The following is a 19,200-nucleotide window of genomic DNA, read 5'->3' on the forward strand; positions in this document are numbered from 1 at the left end:
CCCGGCCTGGGGGGCGCCTTCCGGCCTGGCACCGACAACGTCACTGTCGCCATGGTCTGCAGGGGAGAAACGGAGGGGGACGGTCAGGGGGGAGGTCCATCCTGGTGACCCCACATCCCAAGTCCCTCAAGCAGTCCCCACTGCCTTCCGTCCCTAGACCTCATTCTGCATGTCTGCAAAATGGGTCAAAAAGTACTTAAGTACCCGGGCCACCCGCCAAAAGGTGAGCAGTTCAAGCCCACTTCAAGGTCCCTCAGAAGAAAGGCCTGCTTATCTGGTTCTGAAAGGTCACAAGCTTGAAAACCCTATGGGTCACAGTTCTGCTGTGCACACAGGGGGTCTTCATGAGTCACCATGGACCTCCTGGCAACTTCCACTCATTCCCCTCTTCATCCATTCATTCATTCATTCCATTAATAAACACCTACTGTGAGGTAGTTAGGAGCTCTGGTGGCGTGGTGCCTAAGACCTCTGACTGCTAACCAGAAGGCTGGAGGTTCAAACCCACCAGCCACTGCTCGGAAGGAAGGTTGGGCAATCTACTTCCATAGAGATACCGCCTCAGAAACCCAAGGAGGGGTCGCTATGAGTCAAGTCAAGTCAATGGCAGTGACTTTGGTTTGGGCTTTGCTTCCAGTGGGTGTGGTTTGGGCTTTGCTCCCCTAAAGACTGACAGCCTTGGAGACCCTGTGGTGCAGTTCCACTGTGTCCTCTAGGGGCGCTGTGGGTCAGAATCCCCTCCAGGCACTGGGTTTGGTTTGGGCTTTGCTTCTGTGAAGGTAGGAGCTCTGGTGGTGCAGTGCCTAAGGCATCTGACTGCTAACCAGAAGGCTGGTGGTTCAAACCCACCAGCCACTCCTCGGAAGGAAGGTTGGGCAATCTACTTCCATAGTGATACTGCCTCGGAAACCCAAGGAGGGGTCGCTATGAGTCAAGTCAAGTCAATGGCAGTGACTTTGGTTTGGGCTTTGCTTCTGTGAAGGTAGGAGCTCTGGTGGTGCAGTGCCTAAGGCATCTGACTGCTAACCAGAAGGCTGGCGGTTCAAACCCACCAGCCACTCCTTGGAAGGAAGGTTGGGCAATCTACCTCTGCAGTGATACCACCTCGGAAACCCAAGGAGGGGTCGCTCTGAGTCGGATCTGACTCGAAGGCAGTGAGTTTGGTTTGGGCTTTTGTGAGGTAGGTTGGTAGCTTGAATTCACACAGCAATGCCACGGAATGAAGGCCTGGAAACCTGCTTCTGTAAGCTGGCTGCTGTTGGGGTGTCATCAGCTCAATTTCTGACTCACAAGGGCCCCACGTGACAGATCAGAGCTGCCCCACAGGGTCCTCTCGGCTGTAATCCCCATGGAAGCAGATCACCACGTCTGGGTGGGTCCCAACTGCCCACCTTTCAGTTAGCAGCTGAGTCCTTAACCCCTGCGCCACCAGGGCTCCTTCCACAAAGACTACAGCCTTGAAAACTCTACAGAGCAGTTCCCCTGGGCAGCAAAGGGCTGCCGTGAGTCGCAATCACAGCAATGGGTTCTTTTGTTTGTTTGTTACTGTGAGCCAGGCACCGTTCTAGGCACTGGGGTTAGGGTAATGAACGAGCCAGGAAAACATCCCAGCCCTGAGAAGCAGCAAGTTCTAGGCATGGACTGTCCATCCTGCGGGCCACTCAACCACGTGTGTCTACTGACCCTTTGAAATGTTGCGAGTTCCACTGAGGAAATGCATTTTTTAACATTTCTCTCATCTTAATTACATTTCAGTGTAAACAAGGCTGGTGGGCACTTGAAATGTGGCAAGTCTGAACTGAGGAGCTGTTACAGGTAACATACACCCCAGATTTCCAAGAGAGTGTACAACAAAAGGAACATACAATCTCTTATTAAGAAGCCTCTATACGGATTGCATGTTGAAATACCAAGGCTATACGGGGTTAAAGAAAAAGTCATAATTAGCATGAATATCACTTATTCCTTCTTCTTCTTTTTTTTGGTAATGTGACTATTGTTGTTGTTGTTATGTGCCGTCGAGTCGACCCGACTCATAGCGACCCCTCCTTGGGTTACCGAGGCAGTATCACTATGGAAGTAGATTGCCCCATCTTCCTTCCGAGGAGTGGCTGGTGGGTTTGAACCGCCAGCCTTCTGATTAGCAGTCAAGTGCCTTAGGTACTAAGCTAAATGTAACTATTAGAACATTTTAAATTACACATTTGGCTGACACTTATATTTCTATTGGACAGCACCGCTCTAAGCCCAGGAGAAAAATAAGAAGATAAAGAGGTAAATTATACAGTGCGTTAAATGGTGAGAAATGCCGGGGAGAAAAATGAAGCAGAGAAGGGGGGTGTTAAGGCTGGGGTGGGGCAGGGGTGGGGCGTGAAATCTTCATTGTGGTGAGAGAGAAAGCCTCCCTCATGGGGCATCTGAATGAAGACCCGGAGGAGGGTGGGTGCAAGCCATGCAGATGTCTGGGGGAAAAGCATTCCAGGCAGAGGAACAGCCAGTGCAAAGGCCCTGAGGCAGGGAGGGGCCTGCATGTCCACAGCGCAGCAAGGAGGCCAGTGGGGCTAAAACAGAGTGAGCAAGGGGGAGCGGGCGGAAGGTGAACTCAGAGACGGGATGAAGGGGGCCCTGTGGCCACAGTGAGGACTTTCTTTTCCCCCAAGTGAGATGGGAGCCAGGGGAGGGTTCCCTGACTACCGTGGGTCAGCCGCACACCCGCAGGACAAGCTCCAATCTCACTGCCTCAGTTGCTCTCTTTGTGAAATGGGTCCACTAGCCTCATCCATTCACTCCCTGAGGCCTCTCGGGTAGCAGGCCTGTCCCAGAGTCCATCTGGGGACACAGACCAGGGTCTGCCTGTCTCTGGGAGCTCCCGGTCAGGGAGTGGACCAGCTCTAGCCTCAGACCCTCCCAAGCCAACGTGCCATGAGCTATAAATGGAGGCTACCCAAGGCACTGAGTGAATATTCTAGAATATACTAGATTCTTCCCTGCACTTAAGGGAGGCAGAGACGGGGGGTGCAGACTGCAGGGTAATCCAAACACTTTCCCGACCCTTCGTGACACCCTGGCCCTAAGAAGTCGGCCCCTCCTCCCCACTGGCTCCCATGTCCCCATTAATGCCCAGCGTTTCTCTGTCCCATTGTCCTGGCCTCTAGCTCCACACACCAGGCCACTTCCCCATCCCCACCACTCCCCCAGAGGTCCCTCCAAACACAGCTCCCCTTGAAATATCTTAAGACCTGGACCCAGCAGGCCTTGTCCTTCCCACAGGGTCTGTCCCGCCAGACACTAGGAGCTGGTTCACGAGGTCTCCCTTCCTCCCAGGTCCTCTCCCCACTGGCTCCCGGCGCCTCTGGCCCCTGAAGCTCTGGGGCTTCAAAGCCGGGGCCTTGCTCTCTGAAAGCTGCGGGGTTCCAACACCAGCGGATGGGGCTCTCCTCCACCCTCCAGGCCCCTAAATTCCCGGGCTCACCCCAGGCGTCTGTGTGGCCTTGACCCACCCAGAGCCAAGCTCCATGCCAGGGACTTTATCCCCCACTCTCACCCCACCCCACCCACTTCCTCTCCAGCCCTGTGGCCTTTGACCAGGAAGAGTTTGGGAGCTGTTGCAATCCTCCAGCCCTAAACATCCCTTCCCTGGAGCCAGGAGTCCAGGCCCCCAGCCCCTCTTTTCTCAGACCCAGGAGTCCAGGCCCCCAGCCCCTCCTCCGTCAGACCCAAGTGACTGAACCCCCAACCCCTTCCCCCTTGGACCCTAAGTCTGGGCTATCCCACCTCACGCATCCAGGCCCAGAGGGGAGGATGCCTGGGTTCAGAGGAAGGCCAACAGCCCAGGTGGGGGTGGACTGCCTCTGCCAGAGCTCATTACCGTCACCTGGGCAGGTGAACGCACCTGCCCTGGGAGGGGCAGAGACTGCTGGCTTGAAAGGGAAAAGGTGCCAGGGATCCGCCCCTGGGGCAGGGGTTGGGGCCCTTGGCATCCAGTTCTCTGACCTCAGCTTAGTGCTTAGTGGTAGTCAGGAATCCTTTCCCAGGCCGCCTGCTTCGAACTCAGGAGTCCTGGTCCCAGTGCCTTCCTCCCTCAGACCTAGGGGTCCAGGCCCCCAACCTCCTCCTCCCTCAGACCCAGGAGTCCCGGCCCCTCCTTTCTCAGACCCAGGAGACGTGGCCCCCCCTCCTTCAGACCCAGGGGTCCTGGCCCCCAGCCCCTCCTCCCCCAGACCCGGGGGTCCTGGCCCCCAGCCCCCTTCTCTTTCAGATTCAAGAGTCCAGGCCCCGGCCCCCTCCTCTCTTAAACCTGGGAGTCCGGGGCCCGGCTGCTCCTTCACCCCAGGAGTCCTGGCCCCAGCGCCCTCCCCCCTCAGCCCCCAGAGTCAGTCAGTCCGCCCCCTCCCTTCCTCGAGTCTCGGAACCAGAAGTATGGTCCCCAGCCCCATCCTCCCCGAGAGCTCGGAGTCCGCGCCCCCAGACCCTCATCCCTCATCCCCAGGGACCCAAGCCCCAGTCCCCTCTGCGCTCGGACCCAGGAGTCCTTGCCCCCAGCCTCCCTCCTGGGGCCCCCCCGCCCCCCGGATCTAAGAATCCGAGCTCCGGACCCCCATCTCCCCCGGCCCTTGTCGCCGCCCCCTCAACTCGCAGACCCCTCGGGGATACCTGGGGGCGCCGACTCGTGTCGGGATCGGGGAGATGGGGACACGGGGATCCCGGGTCCGCGTCAGCGCGCTCGGGTGCAGGTACCCCCGCGACCCAGCGCGGGGCGGGGCCACGTCGCGTCACGGGGGCGGGGCCGGGCTCTGACGTCACCAGCACCTGCCCAGCAGGGAAGGGGCGGGGCCTTGGGGGCGGATACACCTGTTGCCAGGTGGGCGGCGGCAGCACCAGGGGCCCCTCCTCCCGGTGGCAGGCAAAGGTCGAGGCGCAGCGCCCAGGGGGCTGGGGACCCCGGGGTTGGCTCCCACTCAAACTTTCTGGGCCTCAGCTTCCGTCTCGGTGAACTGGGGCCAATGACACTAATCACACGACCTGAGCTCAGGAAAGAACGCAGCCTCACAGTAACATTTCATCTCTCTGAGCCTCAGTTTCCCCAACCCTGGAAATGGGAGTGCAAGGCACAGAGCGTACAGCGAGTAGGACAGGGGACCCCATGTTAGTCACCTTACCTGTGAGGCACGGACTAACTGGCGACAAGAACACCTATTAGGTTCTGCGATTCTTTCCTCAAAAAGTTGAACACTGAACGACCCTATGACCCGGAAGTCCCAACGCTAGGCACAGCCATACCTCGCTATATTGCTCTCCGCAGACATTGTCTTTTCTCCAAACTGGAAGGTTTGTGGCAACCCCTGAGCGAGTCCAACGGCGCCATTTTTCCAACAGCCTGTGCTCCCTTCATGTCTCTGAGCCCATTTTTGTCATTCTCACAATATTTCAAGCTTTTTCATCATGCTATGGTGCCCTTAATAGATACCAAACCAAACCCACTGCCATCGAGATGCTTCCGACTCACAGCGACCCTCACTGGGTTTCCAAGGCTGTAAATCTCCGCGGAAGTATGTTGCCCCATCTTTCTTCCGCACAGCGGCTAGTGGGATTGAACTGCTAAGCTTCTGGTTCGCAGCCAAAGACTGCAGTGTACTAGAAACATAACTTTTACATGCACTGGGGAACCAAAACATCAGTGTGAGACACACTTTACTGTGATACTCGCTTTATTGCGGGGGTCCAGAAGGGAACCCACAATATCTTTGAAGTCTGCCTGTCCCTGTACCTAAAAGAACTGAAAACAGGAACGCACAAAAAAGCCGTACACTGGTATTCAGTGCTGACCATCCACAAAGCCCCCACTGGGTTTCCGAGGCTGTAAATCTTGACAGAAGTAGACCACTCCATCTTCTTTCCGCGGAGCGGCTGCTGGGTTTGAACTCCAAATGCCTTATCCGCTAGGCCACCAGAGCTCCTTTCACACAGAGGTGGAAACAACCAACGTGTCCTTGCACAGACGAGGTTCTAAACAAAATGTCCATATGCTGTGCGTACTCAGTCAAAAAGAGAAATGAAGTCTAGACACCGTCACAATGCAGGTGAACTCTGAAAACGTTACTGTGTGCTGAGTGAAAGAAGTGAGGGGCGACTACTGTAGGATCTCCCGCACGTGAAATAAACAAACGTTTACAGACCAAAACTTACTAGTGGCCCCAGGGCAGAGGAAGGAGGAAAAGGGAGGTATGGCTTAGCAGTGACTGAATTTATAACAGTAAAATAACTCAGGGAAGGACTCAGAGGACAACACAATCTGGAGAATGTCACTAATGTCATCGAATTATACAGGTAAAAATTGCTGGGTTGGCCAATGTTTTGTTATGTATATTTTTTACCACGAATTTTAAAAATCCTGGGATGATCAGGAGCTCTGGTGGTGCTTGGTAAGGCACTTGGCTGCTAACCAAAAGGTCAGTGGTTCAAACCCACCAGCTGGAAGAAAGATGAGACAGTCTGCTTCCGTAAACATTTACAGTCTTGGAAACTCTACAAGGGTTGCTCTGAGTCAGAATCAACTCGATGGCAGTGGGTTTGGTGGTTTTTTTTTGTTTGTTTCAGGGACAATCAGCAACTCCATTTCTCTGATAGGGAAACTGAGGCAGAGAGAGATGAAGTAGGGTCCCCAAGGTCACAGTCAGGAAGAGGGAGAGTTAGGATTCCAACCCAGGCCGCTGTCTGCCACTCTGCAAATAAAAACCTCATTGCCATGCAGTTGCCTCTGACTCATAGTGAGCCTATGGGGCAGAGTAGAACTTCCTCATGAAGTTTCCAAGGCTGCCCAGGGAGCAGCTGGTGAGTTTGAACCACTGATCTTTTGGTTAGCAGCCAAGCGCTTTAACCATTGTGCCACCAGGGGTCCTTCTGCCATTCTAAAGGGGATTTGAGGAGGACGTGTCACACCCGTCCCAGTTAGTGACGCTTAGAGAACCTGCCGCCTATTCTACACCACAGACAGGGACCACCGTCTTTTTTAGAGATTCCTGTGGAGATGAAGGGCGCTCTGGTGGTAAATTAAAGCGTTGAGCTGCTAACCAAAAGGCCAGCGGTTTGAACCCACCAGCTGCTCCGCAGGAGAAGAAGAGATAGCTCCTATAAAAAGATGACAGCCTTGGAAACCCTATGGGCAGTTCTGCTCTGTGTTAACGGGTCACAGTGAGTTGGAATTGACTCCATAGCAGTAGGTTTGGTTTGGCTGCATGGAGATTAAAAAGGTTAAAGGCCTCAGCACACAGTCTGTCTCTGAAGTCTGTCCTCCTGCAGTCACTGCCTTTGTCCAGCTGGTTTTCGTCTTTCTGTAAAATGGAAGTTCCTTAGGTGGTGCGAAGCTAAAGACTGGCAGTTCCAACCCATCCAGAGGTCCTGCGGAATTAAGGCCTGGCAATCCCTTCCATAAGGATTACAGCCAAGAAAACTCTACGGTGCAGTTCCACCTTGGAACACGTGGGCTCGCCACGAATCAGAATCGACTCCAGGGCAACGGTTTTTTTTGGTTCTTGGAAAATGAGTACGTCCTGAGCCACCCTGAATTATTGATATAAGAATTTAAAGAGATTATTTAGCTACAAAAATAAATGTGCCAAAGTACATGTTAGGTATTCCAGTATGTCTTTTGGGTCCCCTCTGCCTCCACCATCACGACTCCTTACTGTGGGTCTCAGTTTCCACACGTGGAAATGAGGCAATGCCATGCCCCAGGGCGGGCCATTGAAGGCGATGACTCAGGTGTTACAGCGTCCAGGCTCCCAAAGTGAGCCTCAGTTTCCCCCACCGATGGAATGCGCCCGCCACCGGCCAGGAAGGAGCCGGTCTCGGCCGTACGCACGGCAGGAACTCGAGTTGGGGGACGTGCAGACGCCCCCGCTCCCAGCCCCCCGCCCCCCGCCGTCCTGTGGCGCCACCAAGGTGAGTGTCCGCGTCCCCGCACCCCCCTACTCCAAGTCGCCCGCGCCGGCCTCCCCAGGTCCTGCATGCAACCCCCGGCCTCTGGCCTCCGGGGACCCTGACCCGCTCCGCCGCCCCCGGCGCGCGGCCAGCCTCGCGCACTCACCGGCTTCCAGGGCCGTTCCGAGGCTCAGGCCTGGGGAGAAAGAGGGGCGGGCCCGTCCGGAAGCCCCGCCCCCAGGAGCGCGGCAGCGGCCAATCGGCGCCCGCTGCGGCAAGGGACGGCCCCGCCCACAAAGGGAAGCGTCCACCAATCCAGAAGAGCCGCTGGCGGGCCGGGCCAATCAGAAGTTGGCGGAGGGTGCCAGCCGTGGGAAAAGAACGGCCCGAGCGAGGAGTTAGGCGGTGCGGGCACGTCCAATGGCTGGGCGCAAGGGGCGGCCGGGGGCGGGAGGCGCAGGGGGCCCAAGTGAATGGGCCGCTTTGTAAGCAGGGGATGAATGGGGGCCTTTGTGAAAGCTGGCTTTGGGGGTGCGGCTGGAGGCCGGAATGCCTGGGTCCCCGGGGAGCCGCCGGGCCGAAGCGGTGGGAGAGAGAATTCACTTCTGTGGAACGTTGACTCGGTACCAGGCGCTCTCCCGGGCCACACTGAGGAGGTGTGCACCATGATCGCATTGGTATTCATGCTTCAGTAACCAGACCGAAACCAAAGCCACTACTGAGTCCATTCCGAGTCACAGCGCCCCTAGAGGGCAGGGTGAGGACTACCCCCAGAGGGTTTCCAAGGCTGTCAATCTTTCTGGAAGCAGACTGCCACATATTTCTCCCGCGGAGCAGCTGGTGGGTTTGAACTGCGGACCATTTGGGGGGGGGGGGGTGAGCAGCTGAGCGCTTTAACCACTGCGCCACCGGGACTCCTTCAGTAAGAATAAGCCTTTCCTGGATTCCAGGCGCTGTGCTAAGCGCTTTATCGGCATGATCTTGTGTAATCCTTAGAACCACCTCCTTGAAAATGGGGCAGTTAAGATCATCATCTGTCCGATGAGGTAAACCAAAGCCCAGAGAGTCATCAAGCTGGTACGTGGCACAACAGGCACTCCGAGAAGGCCAAATCTGGCTTGTAACCACCAGGCGACACCCAAAAGTTAGTTGCCTTAGACCCATGGGAACCTTATGTGTAACGGAACCAGATGTGCCTGGTCATGCACCACCTTCACGCTCGTGGCATATGTTTGATTGCACCCTTGCAGGCTTTGTGTCAATGCGCCTCTTAGAAGATTTCCCCTCGCCTTCCACAGGAGGAGAGGGCCAGGCCTTTTTTTCTCGTCTCAGTCTGGAAGCTCTGTGAAACCCGTCCCCTGTGGCTGACCCTGCTGGTATCTGAAACACCGATGGCATGGCTGCCTGCATCACTGTAACTCAAAAGCCACCACACCAGGACAAACGTACAGACGGGTGGTGGAAAAGTGGGGTAATGATTCCCAACGTACAGATGGGAAAACTGAGGGTCGGAAGAGGCAGGTGACTCCCCAGAGACAGAGAGCAAAGGCTCTGTTAACCTGGAGTTGAGGGTTGCGCCTAGAGCAGGCTTGGTGCTGGTGCACGCCACTGTTCATTGATCTGTGTCCCCATTTTACAGATGCATACTGAGGCGAGGCAGGAGGAAGCAGACTCCGGCCAGCCTGCCAGCCTGGCTTTGCTCTCAGCTGCTGTGTGAACTTGGGCTTGTCAGACATTCCATTTCTTTCTGCATCTGTAAAATGTGATGATGGCATTTGGAGGGGGATCGGTGCGGGAGATCCTGGATAGAGTGGGAGAACAACGTGGAACAAAACTCAAGATCATTAAAAAAAACAAAAGACCAGGTTTGCTGGTCTGATAGAGCCTGGTAAGGCACCTGAGACTATAGCTCCTAGTTACTCTTCAGGCCTGGAACTGAACTCACTCCTGTGGCTTCCAGCCAAACAATAGACAGGCCTATGGGGTGAACATTTACATCAGGTAGGTACACTCCTGGGAGCGATCAATTGTGGGGGAACAGAAGGGCAGTGTTTGCACAGGGAGATAGCAGGGCAGGAATGCATGGGAAAGAAGGACACAGGGAAGAGGTAACTATGGGGAGGAAGTGGGAAGAGAGCTGTTACACTGTGGGGAATTTCAGTCAATGTCATAAAACAAAATGTGTATGAACTGCTGTGTGGAAAATGAGTGTGCTCTGTAAAGTTTCACCCAAATCACAATAAAAATTAAAAAAAAAAAAATCTGGTAATGGTCTCTGCCCGCATCCTTGCCCCTGACAGTCTACTGCCGACAAGATTCTGTGATACTCTCTTCAGGTCACGCCTGTCATGGATGGAATTGTGTGACCCTCAAAATACTCGTCAAGCTGACTGGGCCATGACTCCCAGCACTGTGTGGTCATCCTCCGTTTTGTGATCGGACGTAACTATCCTGTGAGTTGTAAATTCTAAACTCTGCCTGTGGTTAATGAGGCAGGATTAGGTTATATCAAAAAGGATTTGGCTGTTTGTTCTGTTGATAAGTCTGTGGTTAGTGAGGTAGGAGTATGAAGGATGCAACACCCTTACTGAGATAGAAGGGGAGTTCCCTGGGGTGTGGTCTGCATTCCCTTTACCTGCAGGAGAGTCAAGATAGAGAGGGGCCTACTAATACAGAGAAAGAACAACTGGGAGCACAGTGCGTCTTTTGGACCTGGGGTCTTTGTGCTGAGAACCTCCTAGACCCAGGGGAAGACTGATGCCAAGACACGCAGATCTCCAAGGCACACTGGGCCCACAGATGTTGGAAGGAGACCAGGACCTTCTCCCAGGGCCGACACAGAGACTGCCTTCCCTCAGAGCCTGCACCCTGAATGCAGACTTCCAGCCTCCTAAACTGTGTTGTTGTGTTGTTAGGTGCCGTCAAGTCGGGTCCAACTCACAGCGACCCTGCATACAACAGAACGAAACACTTCCTGGTCTGTGCCAGCCTCACAATCCCTGCTATACCTGAGCCCATCGTTGCAGCCACTGTGTCAGTCCACCTCATTGAGGGTCTTCCCATTTTTCATTGACCCTCCACTTTACCAAGCATGACATCCTTCGCCAGGGAGTGGTCCCTCTGACAACATGACCCAAGTAGGTGAGATGAAGTCTGGCCATTCTCACTTCCAAAGAGCATTCCGGCTGCACTTCCCCCAGGACAGATTCATTCACTCTTCCAGTAGTTCATGGTATATTCTTGGCCAACACCACAACTCGAAGGCATCAACTCTTCTTCAGTCTTCCTTATTCACTGTCCAGCTCTCACGTTCAAATTTCTATTAAAGCACCTACTCGTGCTATTTCTGCTCTAGTAGCAGTAGAGAACTAAAACAACACCCTGCCCTACTCAGAACCCTCCACGGCTTCCATCTCACTGAGAACAGTAGCCCAAGTCTGTACCGCGGCCCACGAGGCCCGGAACCATAGAGCCCCGTCCCTCTCTGACCTCATCTGCATCTCTTCTTAGTTTGGTTCCGGCCTCACTGGCCTCCTGGTCGTTCCTCAGACACCTCCAGGCATGGTCGTGCCTCAGGGCCTTTGCACATGCTGTTCCTTCTACCAGGAAAGCACTTCCTCCAGGTTTGGCATGGCGGCTTCCCTCTCTCCCGGCCGGTTCTGCCCTGATGCCATCTCTTCTGAGAGGCCTTTCCTAGCACCTGGTAGAAAAGAGATTCCCCCCACCACACACACACTCCTCACAGCACTGATTGCTCTGTTGGCGGCTGCTGTCCTGTTTGCCCCCGACGTGTGCCGACCCCGTGCACCACCATGGAAGGAAGCACTGCCCAGTCTTATCCCACGGTTGTGAACCAGACCTGTCCCACGGTTGTGAACCAGACCAGTGTGATTGACTTGTTGGCTTATCCTTGGCTGATTTTTCAACAACAGGTCGCCACGCCTTTCTTCCTGGTCTGTTTAGTCTGCGCGCTGTGCTGAAAGCCGTTCAGCGTCACGAGGGTAAGGGGACCACCCAGGACAACCCCCAAATCGTGCCCCTCCTCCATTGCAGCGCGCGGTGCCGGGGGAGGGGGCGGCAATCTCTGCATGGCGGCCTCTTCCTGCAATTTCGGGATGAACAGACTTAGACAGCGGGGAGCTTCAGCAGGAACACCGTTCCCCCCTCTTCCTGCTGCCTCAGTCAGGCGCCCCTTGTATCTGCGGAGCCCTGGAATGTCATTCCTCGCCTCGTCTGGCGCCCCCTTGGTCTTGTGACTGGTGCAAGTGCGCCCCCTGCCCCTCTTTGGTCTGCCTCTGTGTCTACTGCGCTGGAGGAAACACGTGGGGCTACATAGGGTTCATAGAAACTGCTCAATAGCGCCCCCTTCAAGCGGCGCCCAGGGCACAAGCCACACCCGCGGTACCTTAGATGCGTCCGAGAGCATCCAAGCACCACGCGCGCTTCCACTGACCGACAGGATGGAACCGGGGTCTGCCTCACCGCCAGGGAGAATTCTACCGCAAAACCACCACTGCCCTCAGACACTCGTCTGTCTGTCTGTCTGTTTACATGTCTCCCGGCTGCAGTGGAAGTCCCCTGAGCACAAGAACGCTGGTTTTATTCAAGGCTGGATCCCCAAGGTCTGGCACACACTGGTCTCTCTGCAGGTATTTGTGAAATGAATAACAAGCCCTTAATATTGTGTGGTTTATATGCGTCGATACGTGCAAAGCGCTTCGTACAGTCCTGGCATTGGACAGGCCAAGTGAGCAAATCATGACTATTGTTCCTGTTGTTATTTATCGCCCTTCTGATAGCATGTGGCTGAGAAACAAGATACAGAGAAAGTCTGGAAGGGGAAAGAAGCCAGCGAATGGATCGGGAACGACTGCAAGTGAGAGACCAGGAGACAGGAGACAGGAGGGAGAGGCTGGGTGGGCGCAGGGGGCAGGCACTGTGAGGACACCTGACTCCCCATGCGTTTGACTTCAAGGCTGAGGTCAACCTGGTCACCAGTCACTAAATTGCAAGTGGGGAGACTGAAGCACAGGAGGGGCGAACCCTTCGGAGACCCCCCCGGTAGTAACAGCTCACGCTTACGGGGCCTAAGTGTTAGCAGCTATGGGATGGTCATTGTCCCATGCATCCTCCCACCAGCCCTCTGGGGTTGGCACTGCGATCACCGCACTGTACAGCCATTCTGCAGGGAAGGTAACAAGCGCTGTGTGTATGGAGTGTTGACTGTGTGCTGGACACTGGATTCTCTCACCAGCCCTAGGAGGTTGGCGTTTATATTGTCCCCATTTAACAGGGGACAAGAAGACTGAGGCTCAGAGACCTGCCAATTCCTGCCGGACTACATGGGACACACTCCTGAAGAGCGTGGCCTGGGCCATGACAGGAGTCCCAACAGGAAAGAAGGTTCCAGCATGCGCGCGCTGATCGCAGTCTGCCTGGTAACTAGTGATGTCATCACTCACCAAACCCAGGGCCCTTAAGTCGATTCTGCCTCAGCGACCCTGTAGGAGAGGACAGGACTGCCTCATGGGGTTTCCAAGGCTGTCATCTTTATGGTAGTAGAATGCCATGTCTTTTTCCCATGGAGCGGTAGGTGGGTTGGAACTGCTGACCTTTTGGTGACAGCCAACCGCTTTAACCAGTGCAAGACCAGCGTTCATCATCATTCCCAACAGGGGCTTAAATCTGCCTGGTAACTAGTGATGTCATCAACCTGTCCCCCCAAAATCATCCAAACCTGTTGCCTTTGATTCTGACCCAGCGATGGGGTTTTGAAGGCGGGAGCTCTGTGGTGTAGTGGCTAAGGCATTTGACTGCTAACCAGAAGGCTGGCAAACAATGCCATCGAGTTGGTGCCAATTCATAGTGACCCATCCTTGGGTTTCTGAGGCGGTATCTCTATAGAAGTAGATTGCCCGATCTTCCCTCCGATGAGTGGCTGGTGGGTTTGAACCGCCAGCCTTGGTGGTTCGAACCCACTGGCCGCCCACTTTGTGGGAGAAAGATGTGGCAATCAGCTTCCATAAAGACTGACAGCCTTGGAAACCCTACGGGATAGTTCCACTCTGTCCTCTAGGGAAGCTGTGAGTCAGAATGGACTCCAGGGCAGTGGGTGTGGTTTGGGCTTTGGTTCTGTGAAGATTGACAGCCTTGGAAACCCTGTGGTCTAGGGGCGCTGTGAGTCAGAATGGACTCCACAGTGGTGGGTTTGGTTTGGGTATAGAAAGAAACAAAGTTCTGATACATGTGACACATGGATGGACCTTGTATACATTCAGCCAAAACCAGACCAAACTCAACCTCCATCAGTCGGATCCAACTCATAGTGACCCCTCCTTGGGTTTCCGAGGCAGTATCACTATGTAAAAAGATTGTCCACTCTTCCTTCCAGGGAGTGGCTGGTGGGTTAAGGCACGTGAAAGAATCCAGACACAAAGGGACAAATATTGTGTAGTTCCAATTATATGAGAGATGTAAACCCACTGCCATCTAGTTGATTTCGACTCCTAGCAATCCCCACATGGTATCCCATAGGGCATCCAAAGCTATCAAGCTTTACTGAAACAGACTGCCTCCGATGAGTGGCTGGTGGATTCGAACCATCAACCGTTTGGTCAGCAGCCCAATGCCTTCACAGCTGCCCCAGAGCTCACTGCATAATAGATTTGGAGGAGGCAAATTCATTGAGACGGGGAGTAGATGAGTGGTTACCAGAGAGAGGGAAAGGTGGGGTCATGGCTTTATGGGTGCAGAGTTTCTGTTTGGGGTAATAAAATTCTGGGAAAGAAAGAAAGAATGGCAGTGGTAGGCAGTGATTTGAATTTGGCTGCTAATCTAAAGGTTGGTGGTTGGAACCCACTCCAAGGTACCGCAGAAGAAAGACCTGCACTCTGCTTCTGTAAAGTTAACAGCCTGGAAAACCTTATGAAGCATTTCAACTCTGTCACATGGGGGCTTCTTCGGGTGTTGGAATCCCCTTGAGGGCAGCTAACAACAAGATAAAAAGTTGGGGCTGAAAAGGGAGGAGACGGGGAGCCAGGAAAGACTTTGGGCGAGAGAGTTGAGGGCACTTTGTTTTGAAGGAGGAAAGAAATTTGGGGTGCAGCTTGCATGCCTGAGGGGGAGGGTGTCAGCAGCTCGTTAGAAAGATAATGGGGCAAGTGGATGCTTGGCTTTGCCTGGGTCCTGTCTCTAATCCCGCCTAGGCCTCTTCTCCGCAGCCAGGACTGGAGTGGCTGCCAGGGTTTTATTTTTGGTTGCTAGGCTGTTGTTTGTGACACAGAGCTGGAACTGGCTCGGTGACAAGAGCGAGCTGGTGGCCAGCATGTGGGTCACGGATGAGTGATGGGCTCAGTTGTACAGCAACAAATATTTAGTGAGTGCTGCCTGCGTGCCAGGCATTGTTCTCAACCAAGGGTCAGGAAACTTTTTCTGGAGAGTGCCAGGCCAGACTTGGGTCCGCTCTGCCAGCCACTCCTCGGAAGGAAGACTGGGCAATCTACTTCCATATTGATACCGCCTCGGAAAACCAGGGAGCTCTGATAGCATAGCGCCTAAGGCACTTGACTGCTAACCAGAAGGTTGGCGGTTCAAACCCACCAGCCACTCCTCGGAAGGAAGGTTGGGCAATCCTACTTTCGTAGTGATACTGCCTCAGGAAACCCAAGGAGGGGTCGCTATGAGTCAGGACAACGGCAAATAATAACAACAACAATGGAAACCCAAGGAGGGGTCGCTATGAGTCGGAACTGACTCAATGGCTGTGAGTTTGTTTTGTTTTGTTTTTCTACAGCCTAAAGGGTCTCTGTTCTGGTTCCCTGGTGCCGCTCTGACAAGAAACATACCACACATGGGACGGCCTTAACAAACAGGACTTTATTCTTACAATTTGGAGGCTTTAAGTCCAAGTGCAAAGTGCCAGGCTCTAGGGGCTGGGTGAAAGCCCCTCAACCTTGGAGTCCAGCTCTGCCTCCTGCTCCCGGCCCACTGGAGCTAGAGGCGTTTCTTCACTCAGACAGCTGTTTTCTTCACTCAGACAGAGGCTGAGAAGCCCCAAGGTTGACAAGTAAAAAGGCATAATCCCGATGTTACCAATCCACACGGCAGGCCATTAACTTGAGTCCACTGTAAGTCCCAAGGTCGGCAGAGCATGGCCGGCTGCTGAACAATGACACGGCTACAAGCAGGGCCCAAGCGTGCCATAGGCTGGAGACCATTCCAAAGGCTTTTTCTTATATACAGGTTGTTGTTCTGTGCCGTCAAGATGGACCCGACTCATAGTGACCCCTCCTTGGGTTTCCGAGGCGGTATCACTACGGAAGTAGATTGCCCAACCTTCCTTCCGAGGAGTGGCTGGTAGGTTTGAACCGCCAGCCTCCTGGTTAGCAGTCAAGTGCCTTAGGCACTATGCCCCCAGAGCAGACCACATCCCAAAGGCAGCTACTCAGCTGCTTGTGGTAGATCCCACCATGGAGTTGATTGCCAGTCTCATCATAGGGGATAACTACCACCAGCTGCCCAGCCACTCAGCCATCCACTCAGCCAGGCCCAGCAAGTTGACACACAAACATAACCGTCAGCCTCCATCGTAGGAACCCCTCTCTGCCTCTGTATCAGAAAAGGAGTCTTCAACTGAAATGCCAGCCCAATTGCCACTGAGTTGATTCTGTCTGACTTTTGGTGCCCATGTGTGTCCCTGGAGAACTGGGCTCCGTGGCTGTGATCTTTTGGAAGGTGATCAACAGGCCTGTCCTCTGAGACAGTCTGAGTGGATATGAACCACCAACTTTTCATTTAGCAGCCCAGTGCTTAACCGTTTGCACCAGCCAACCACAGGCAATCCATAGGCAAATCAGTGCAGTGACTGTGTCCCAATAAAACTTTATTTACACAAACAAGAGGTGTGAGGATGTATGTGGTCGTGGGCTGTAGTGTGCCAACTCCTCTTCCAGACCCCTGCTAGCACATAAGGTTGGTGGTCAACTGCTAACTAAAGGTTGGTTGTTCGAGCCAAGCTTACTGGTCCAGCCTGGTGGAACCCCTGAGACTATGGCCCCTAGCTGCCCTTCAGGTCTGGAATTGAACCCACTCCTGTGGCTTCCAGCCAAACAAAAGACAGGCATATGAGCTGAACATTTACCTGACGTAGATACACTCCTTGGAGAGATCACTCATGGGAGAATAGAAGGGCTGTGTGTGCACAGGGAGACAGCTCGGGGGACAGGAGTGCATGGAAGAGAGGGCACAGGGAAGAGGCAACTGTGAGGAGCAAGTGGGAGGAGAGCTGTTGCATTGTGGGCAATTGCAGACAATGTCACGAGACAAAGTGTATGTGAGCTTCTGTGTGGAAAATGAATTTGCTCTGTCAACTTTCACCCAAATCACAATAGACATTTTTAAAAGTAAATAAATAAAGAAGGGTGTTGTTGGCACCCACCCCGCAGTGCTGTGTAAGAAGGCATGGCAGTCTGCTTCATGGTGATTACAGCTATTAACCACCCTGTGGAGCAAATCTAGTCTGTGATACATGGGGTCGCCGTGAGTCGGAATCGACTCTACGGCAACGGGTTTGTTTGGGGGTGCTTCTAGACCCTGGCAGTGACAAAGATATAGTCTGGGCTCCCCGGGGCACAATGATATTTACCTACCCACACAGCGGGCAGAGATGGGCTCCACCTAATTCAGATCCCATCCCTCTGCTGCTCAGAAACCACCCTTGGCTCCCATCTCACTCAGAGGTAAAGCAAAGTGTTCACCATGGCCCATAGGGAGCCCTGGTGGCACAACAGTTAAACACCTGGCTGGTAACTGAAAGGTTGGCGGTTCAAACCCACTCAGTGGCTGCATGGGAGGAAATCCTGCAGCCTTGGGACCCTGTGGTGCAGTTCCACTCTGTCCTCTAGGGGCGCTGTGAGTTGGAATCGACTCCAGGGCAGTGGGTTTAGTTTGGGGTTTGCTTCTGTGAAGATTGACAGCCTTGGAAACCCTGTGGTGCAGTTCCACTCTGTCCTCTAGGGGCGCTGTGGGTCAGAATGGACTCCAGGGCAGTGGGTGTGGTTTGGGCTTTGCTTCTGTGAAGATTGACAGCCTCGGAGACCCTGTGGTGCAGTTCCACTCTGTCCTCTAGGGGCGCTGTGAGTTGTAACTGACTCCATGGCACCCAACATTGAACAAGTTGACAACTTGGCCTACAGAGTCCTCTGTCCCCTCTCTGCCCTCACCTCCAGCCTCTTCCCCCTTGACTCCGTTCCCCCCACACTGACTTCAAATGAAAAAAACCAAACTCACTGCCATCAAGTCGGATCCGACTCCTTGGGTTTCTGAGACGGTATCTCTACAGAAGTAGATCACCCAGTCTTCCTTCTGAGAAGTGGCTGGTGGGTTTGAACTGCCAGGCTTCTGGTTAGCAGTCAAAAGCCTTAGGCACAATGCCACATTGACCTCACCACTCCTCACACATGAAGCAGTCTCACCACATGTACACTTTGTTGTGTTGCTAAGCCAAGTGCTTAACCATGGTGCCACCAGGGCTCCTTATGAACACTTTAAATGGGTAAGGTGCACGCTCTGTGAATTACCTCTCAACAAATCGGTTACTCTCACCTTGAAAATAATGGAAGAAAGATGGAGGCAAAAGGGTTGAGACAGAAGTTGGTGGGGGGGTCCCCTCCTTGGTGGGATGTTTGGTGGGAATCTGTTTGCTCCTTTGGCACTTATCCTCTTTGGAAGAAATAATAATTATTATAAATAATTATAAAAAATAGTAATTATAGCCGCCTGTGTCGGGAGGTTGTATGTACACATGAACCCATTCAGACCAGATGTGCGTCAGCCCCAGGAGGCGGGCATGAGCGGTATTCCACATTGCAGCTGAGGAAGTTCGAGCTGGGAGAATTCAAGGTGACATCCCTGGTCACATGGTTAGGGACTGGCAGGGCTGGGATTCGAGGCACCTGTCAGTGTGTCACACTGAGGTGACTTTCATGTTGCTGTGACGCTGCGAGGTGTGCCCACAGTGTTTCCAACACCAGCAGGGTCTCCTCTGGTGGGGCTTCCAGATTAAGAGTCGGTTGAAAGGCCTGGTAATCTACTTCTGAAAATACACCTAGGAAACCCCAGTGGGTCACCACAGAATACTGTCTTATCGCTCGCTGCAGGAGGACTTCCCTGGGTTGGAAAGCTGTCAGACTCCACGGCAGTGGGCTGGTTTTGGTTTTACTTCTAGTGGGGTTGGTTTGGGCTTTGCTTCTGTGAAGATTGACAGCCTTGGAGACCCTGTGG

At 53.9% G+C, this 19,200-nt stretch overlaps 1 protein-coding gene across 1 annotated transcript in view; it reads right to left on the reverse strand.

The window, feature by feature from the left end:
* MYH14 (myosin heavy chain 14) overlaps nucleotides 1-5,145 on the reverse strand; it is a 99,706-nt gene extending 94,561 nt beyond the window's left edge. Inside the window, exons 1-3 of the mRNA XM_042783246.1 lie at nucleotides 5,122-5,145; nucleotides 4,654-4,932; nucleotides 33-56 (exon numbers count right to left, since the gene is read on the reverse strand). Of these exons, the coding sequence (XP_042639180.1) occupies nucleotides 33-56; nucleotides 4,654-4,932; nucleotides 5,122-5,145 (327 nt within the window). The remainder of the gene's footprint in view (nucleotides 1-32; nucleotides 57-4,653; nucleotides 4,933-5,121) is intronic.
* Nucleotides 5,146-19,200: the final 14,055 nt, after the last annotated feature.

This window comes from Orycteropus afer, unplaced genomic scaffold (assembly GCF_000298275.1).
Source record: "Orycteropus afer afer isolate SDZICR_OR568_19922 unplaced genomic scaffold, OryAfe1.0 scaffold00766, whole genome shotgun sequence".
In the NCBI taxonomy this organism is placed as follows: domain Eukaryota; kingdom Metazoa; phylum Chordata; class Mammalia; order Tubulidentata; family Orycteropodidae; genus Orycteropus; species Orycteropus afer.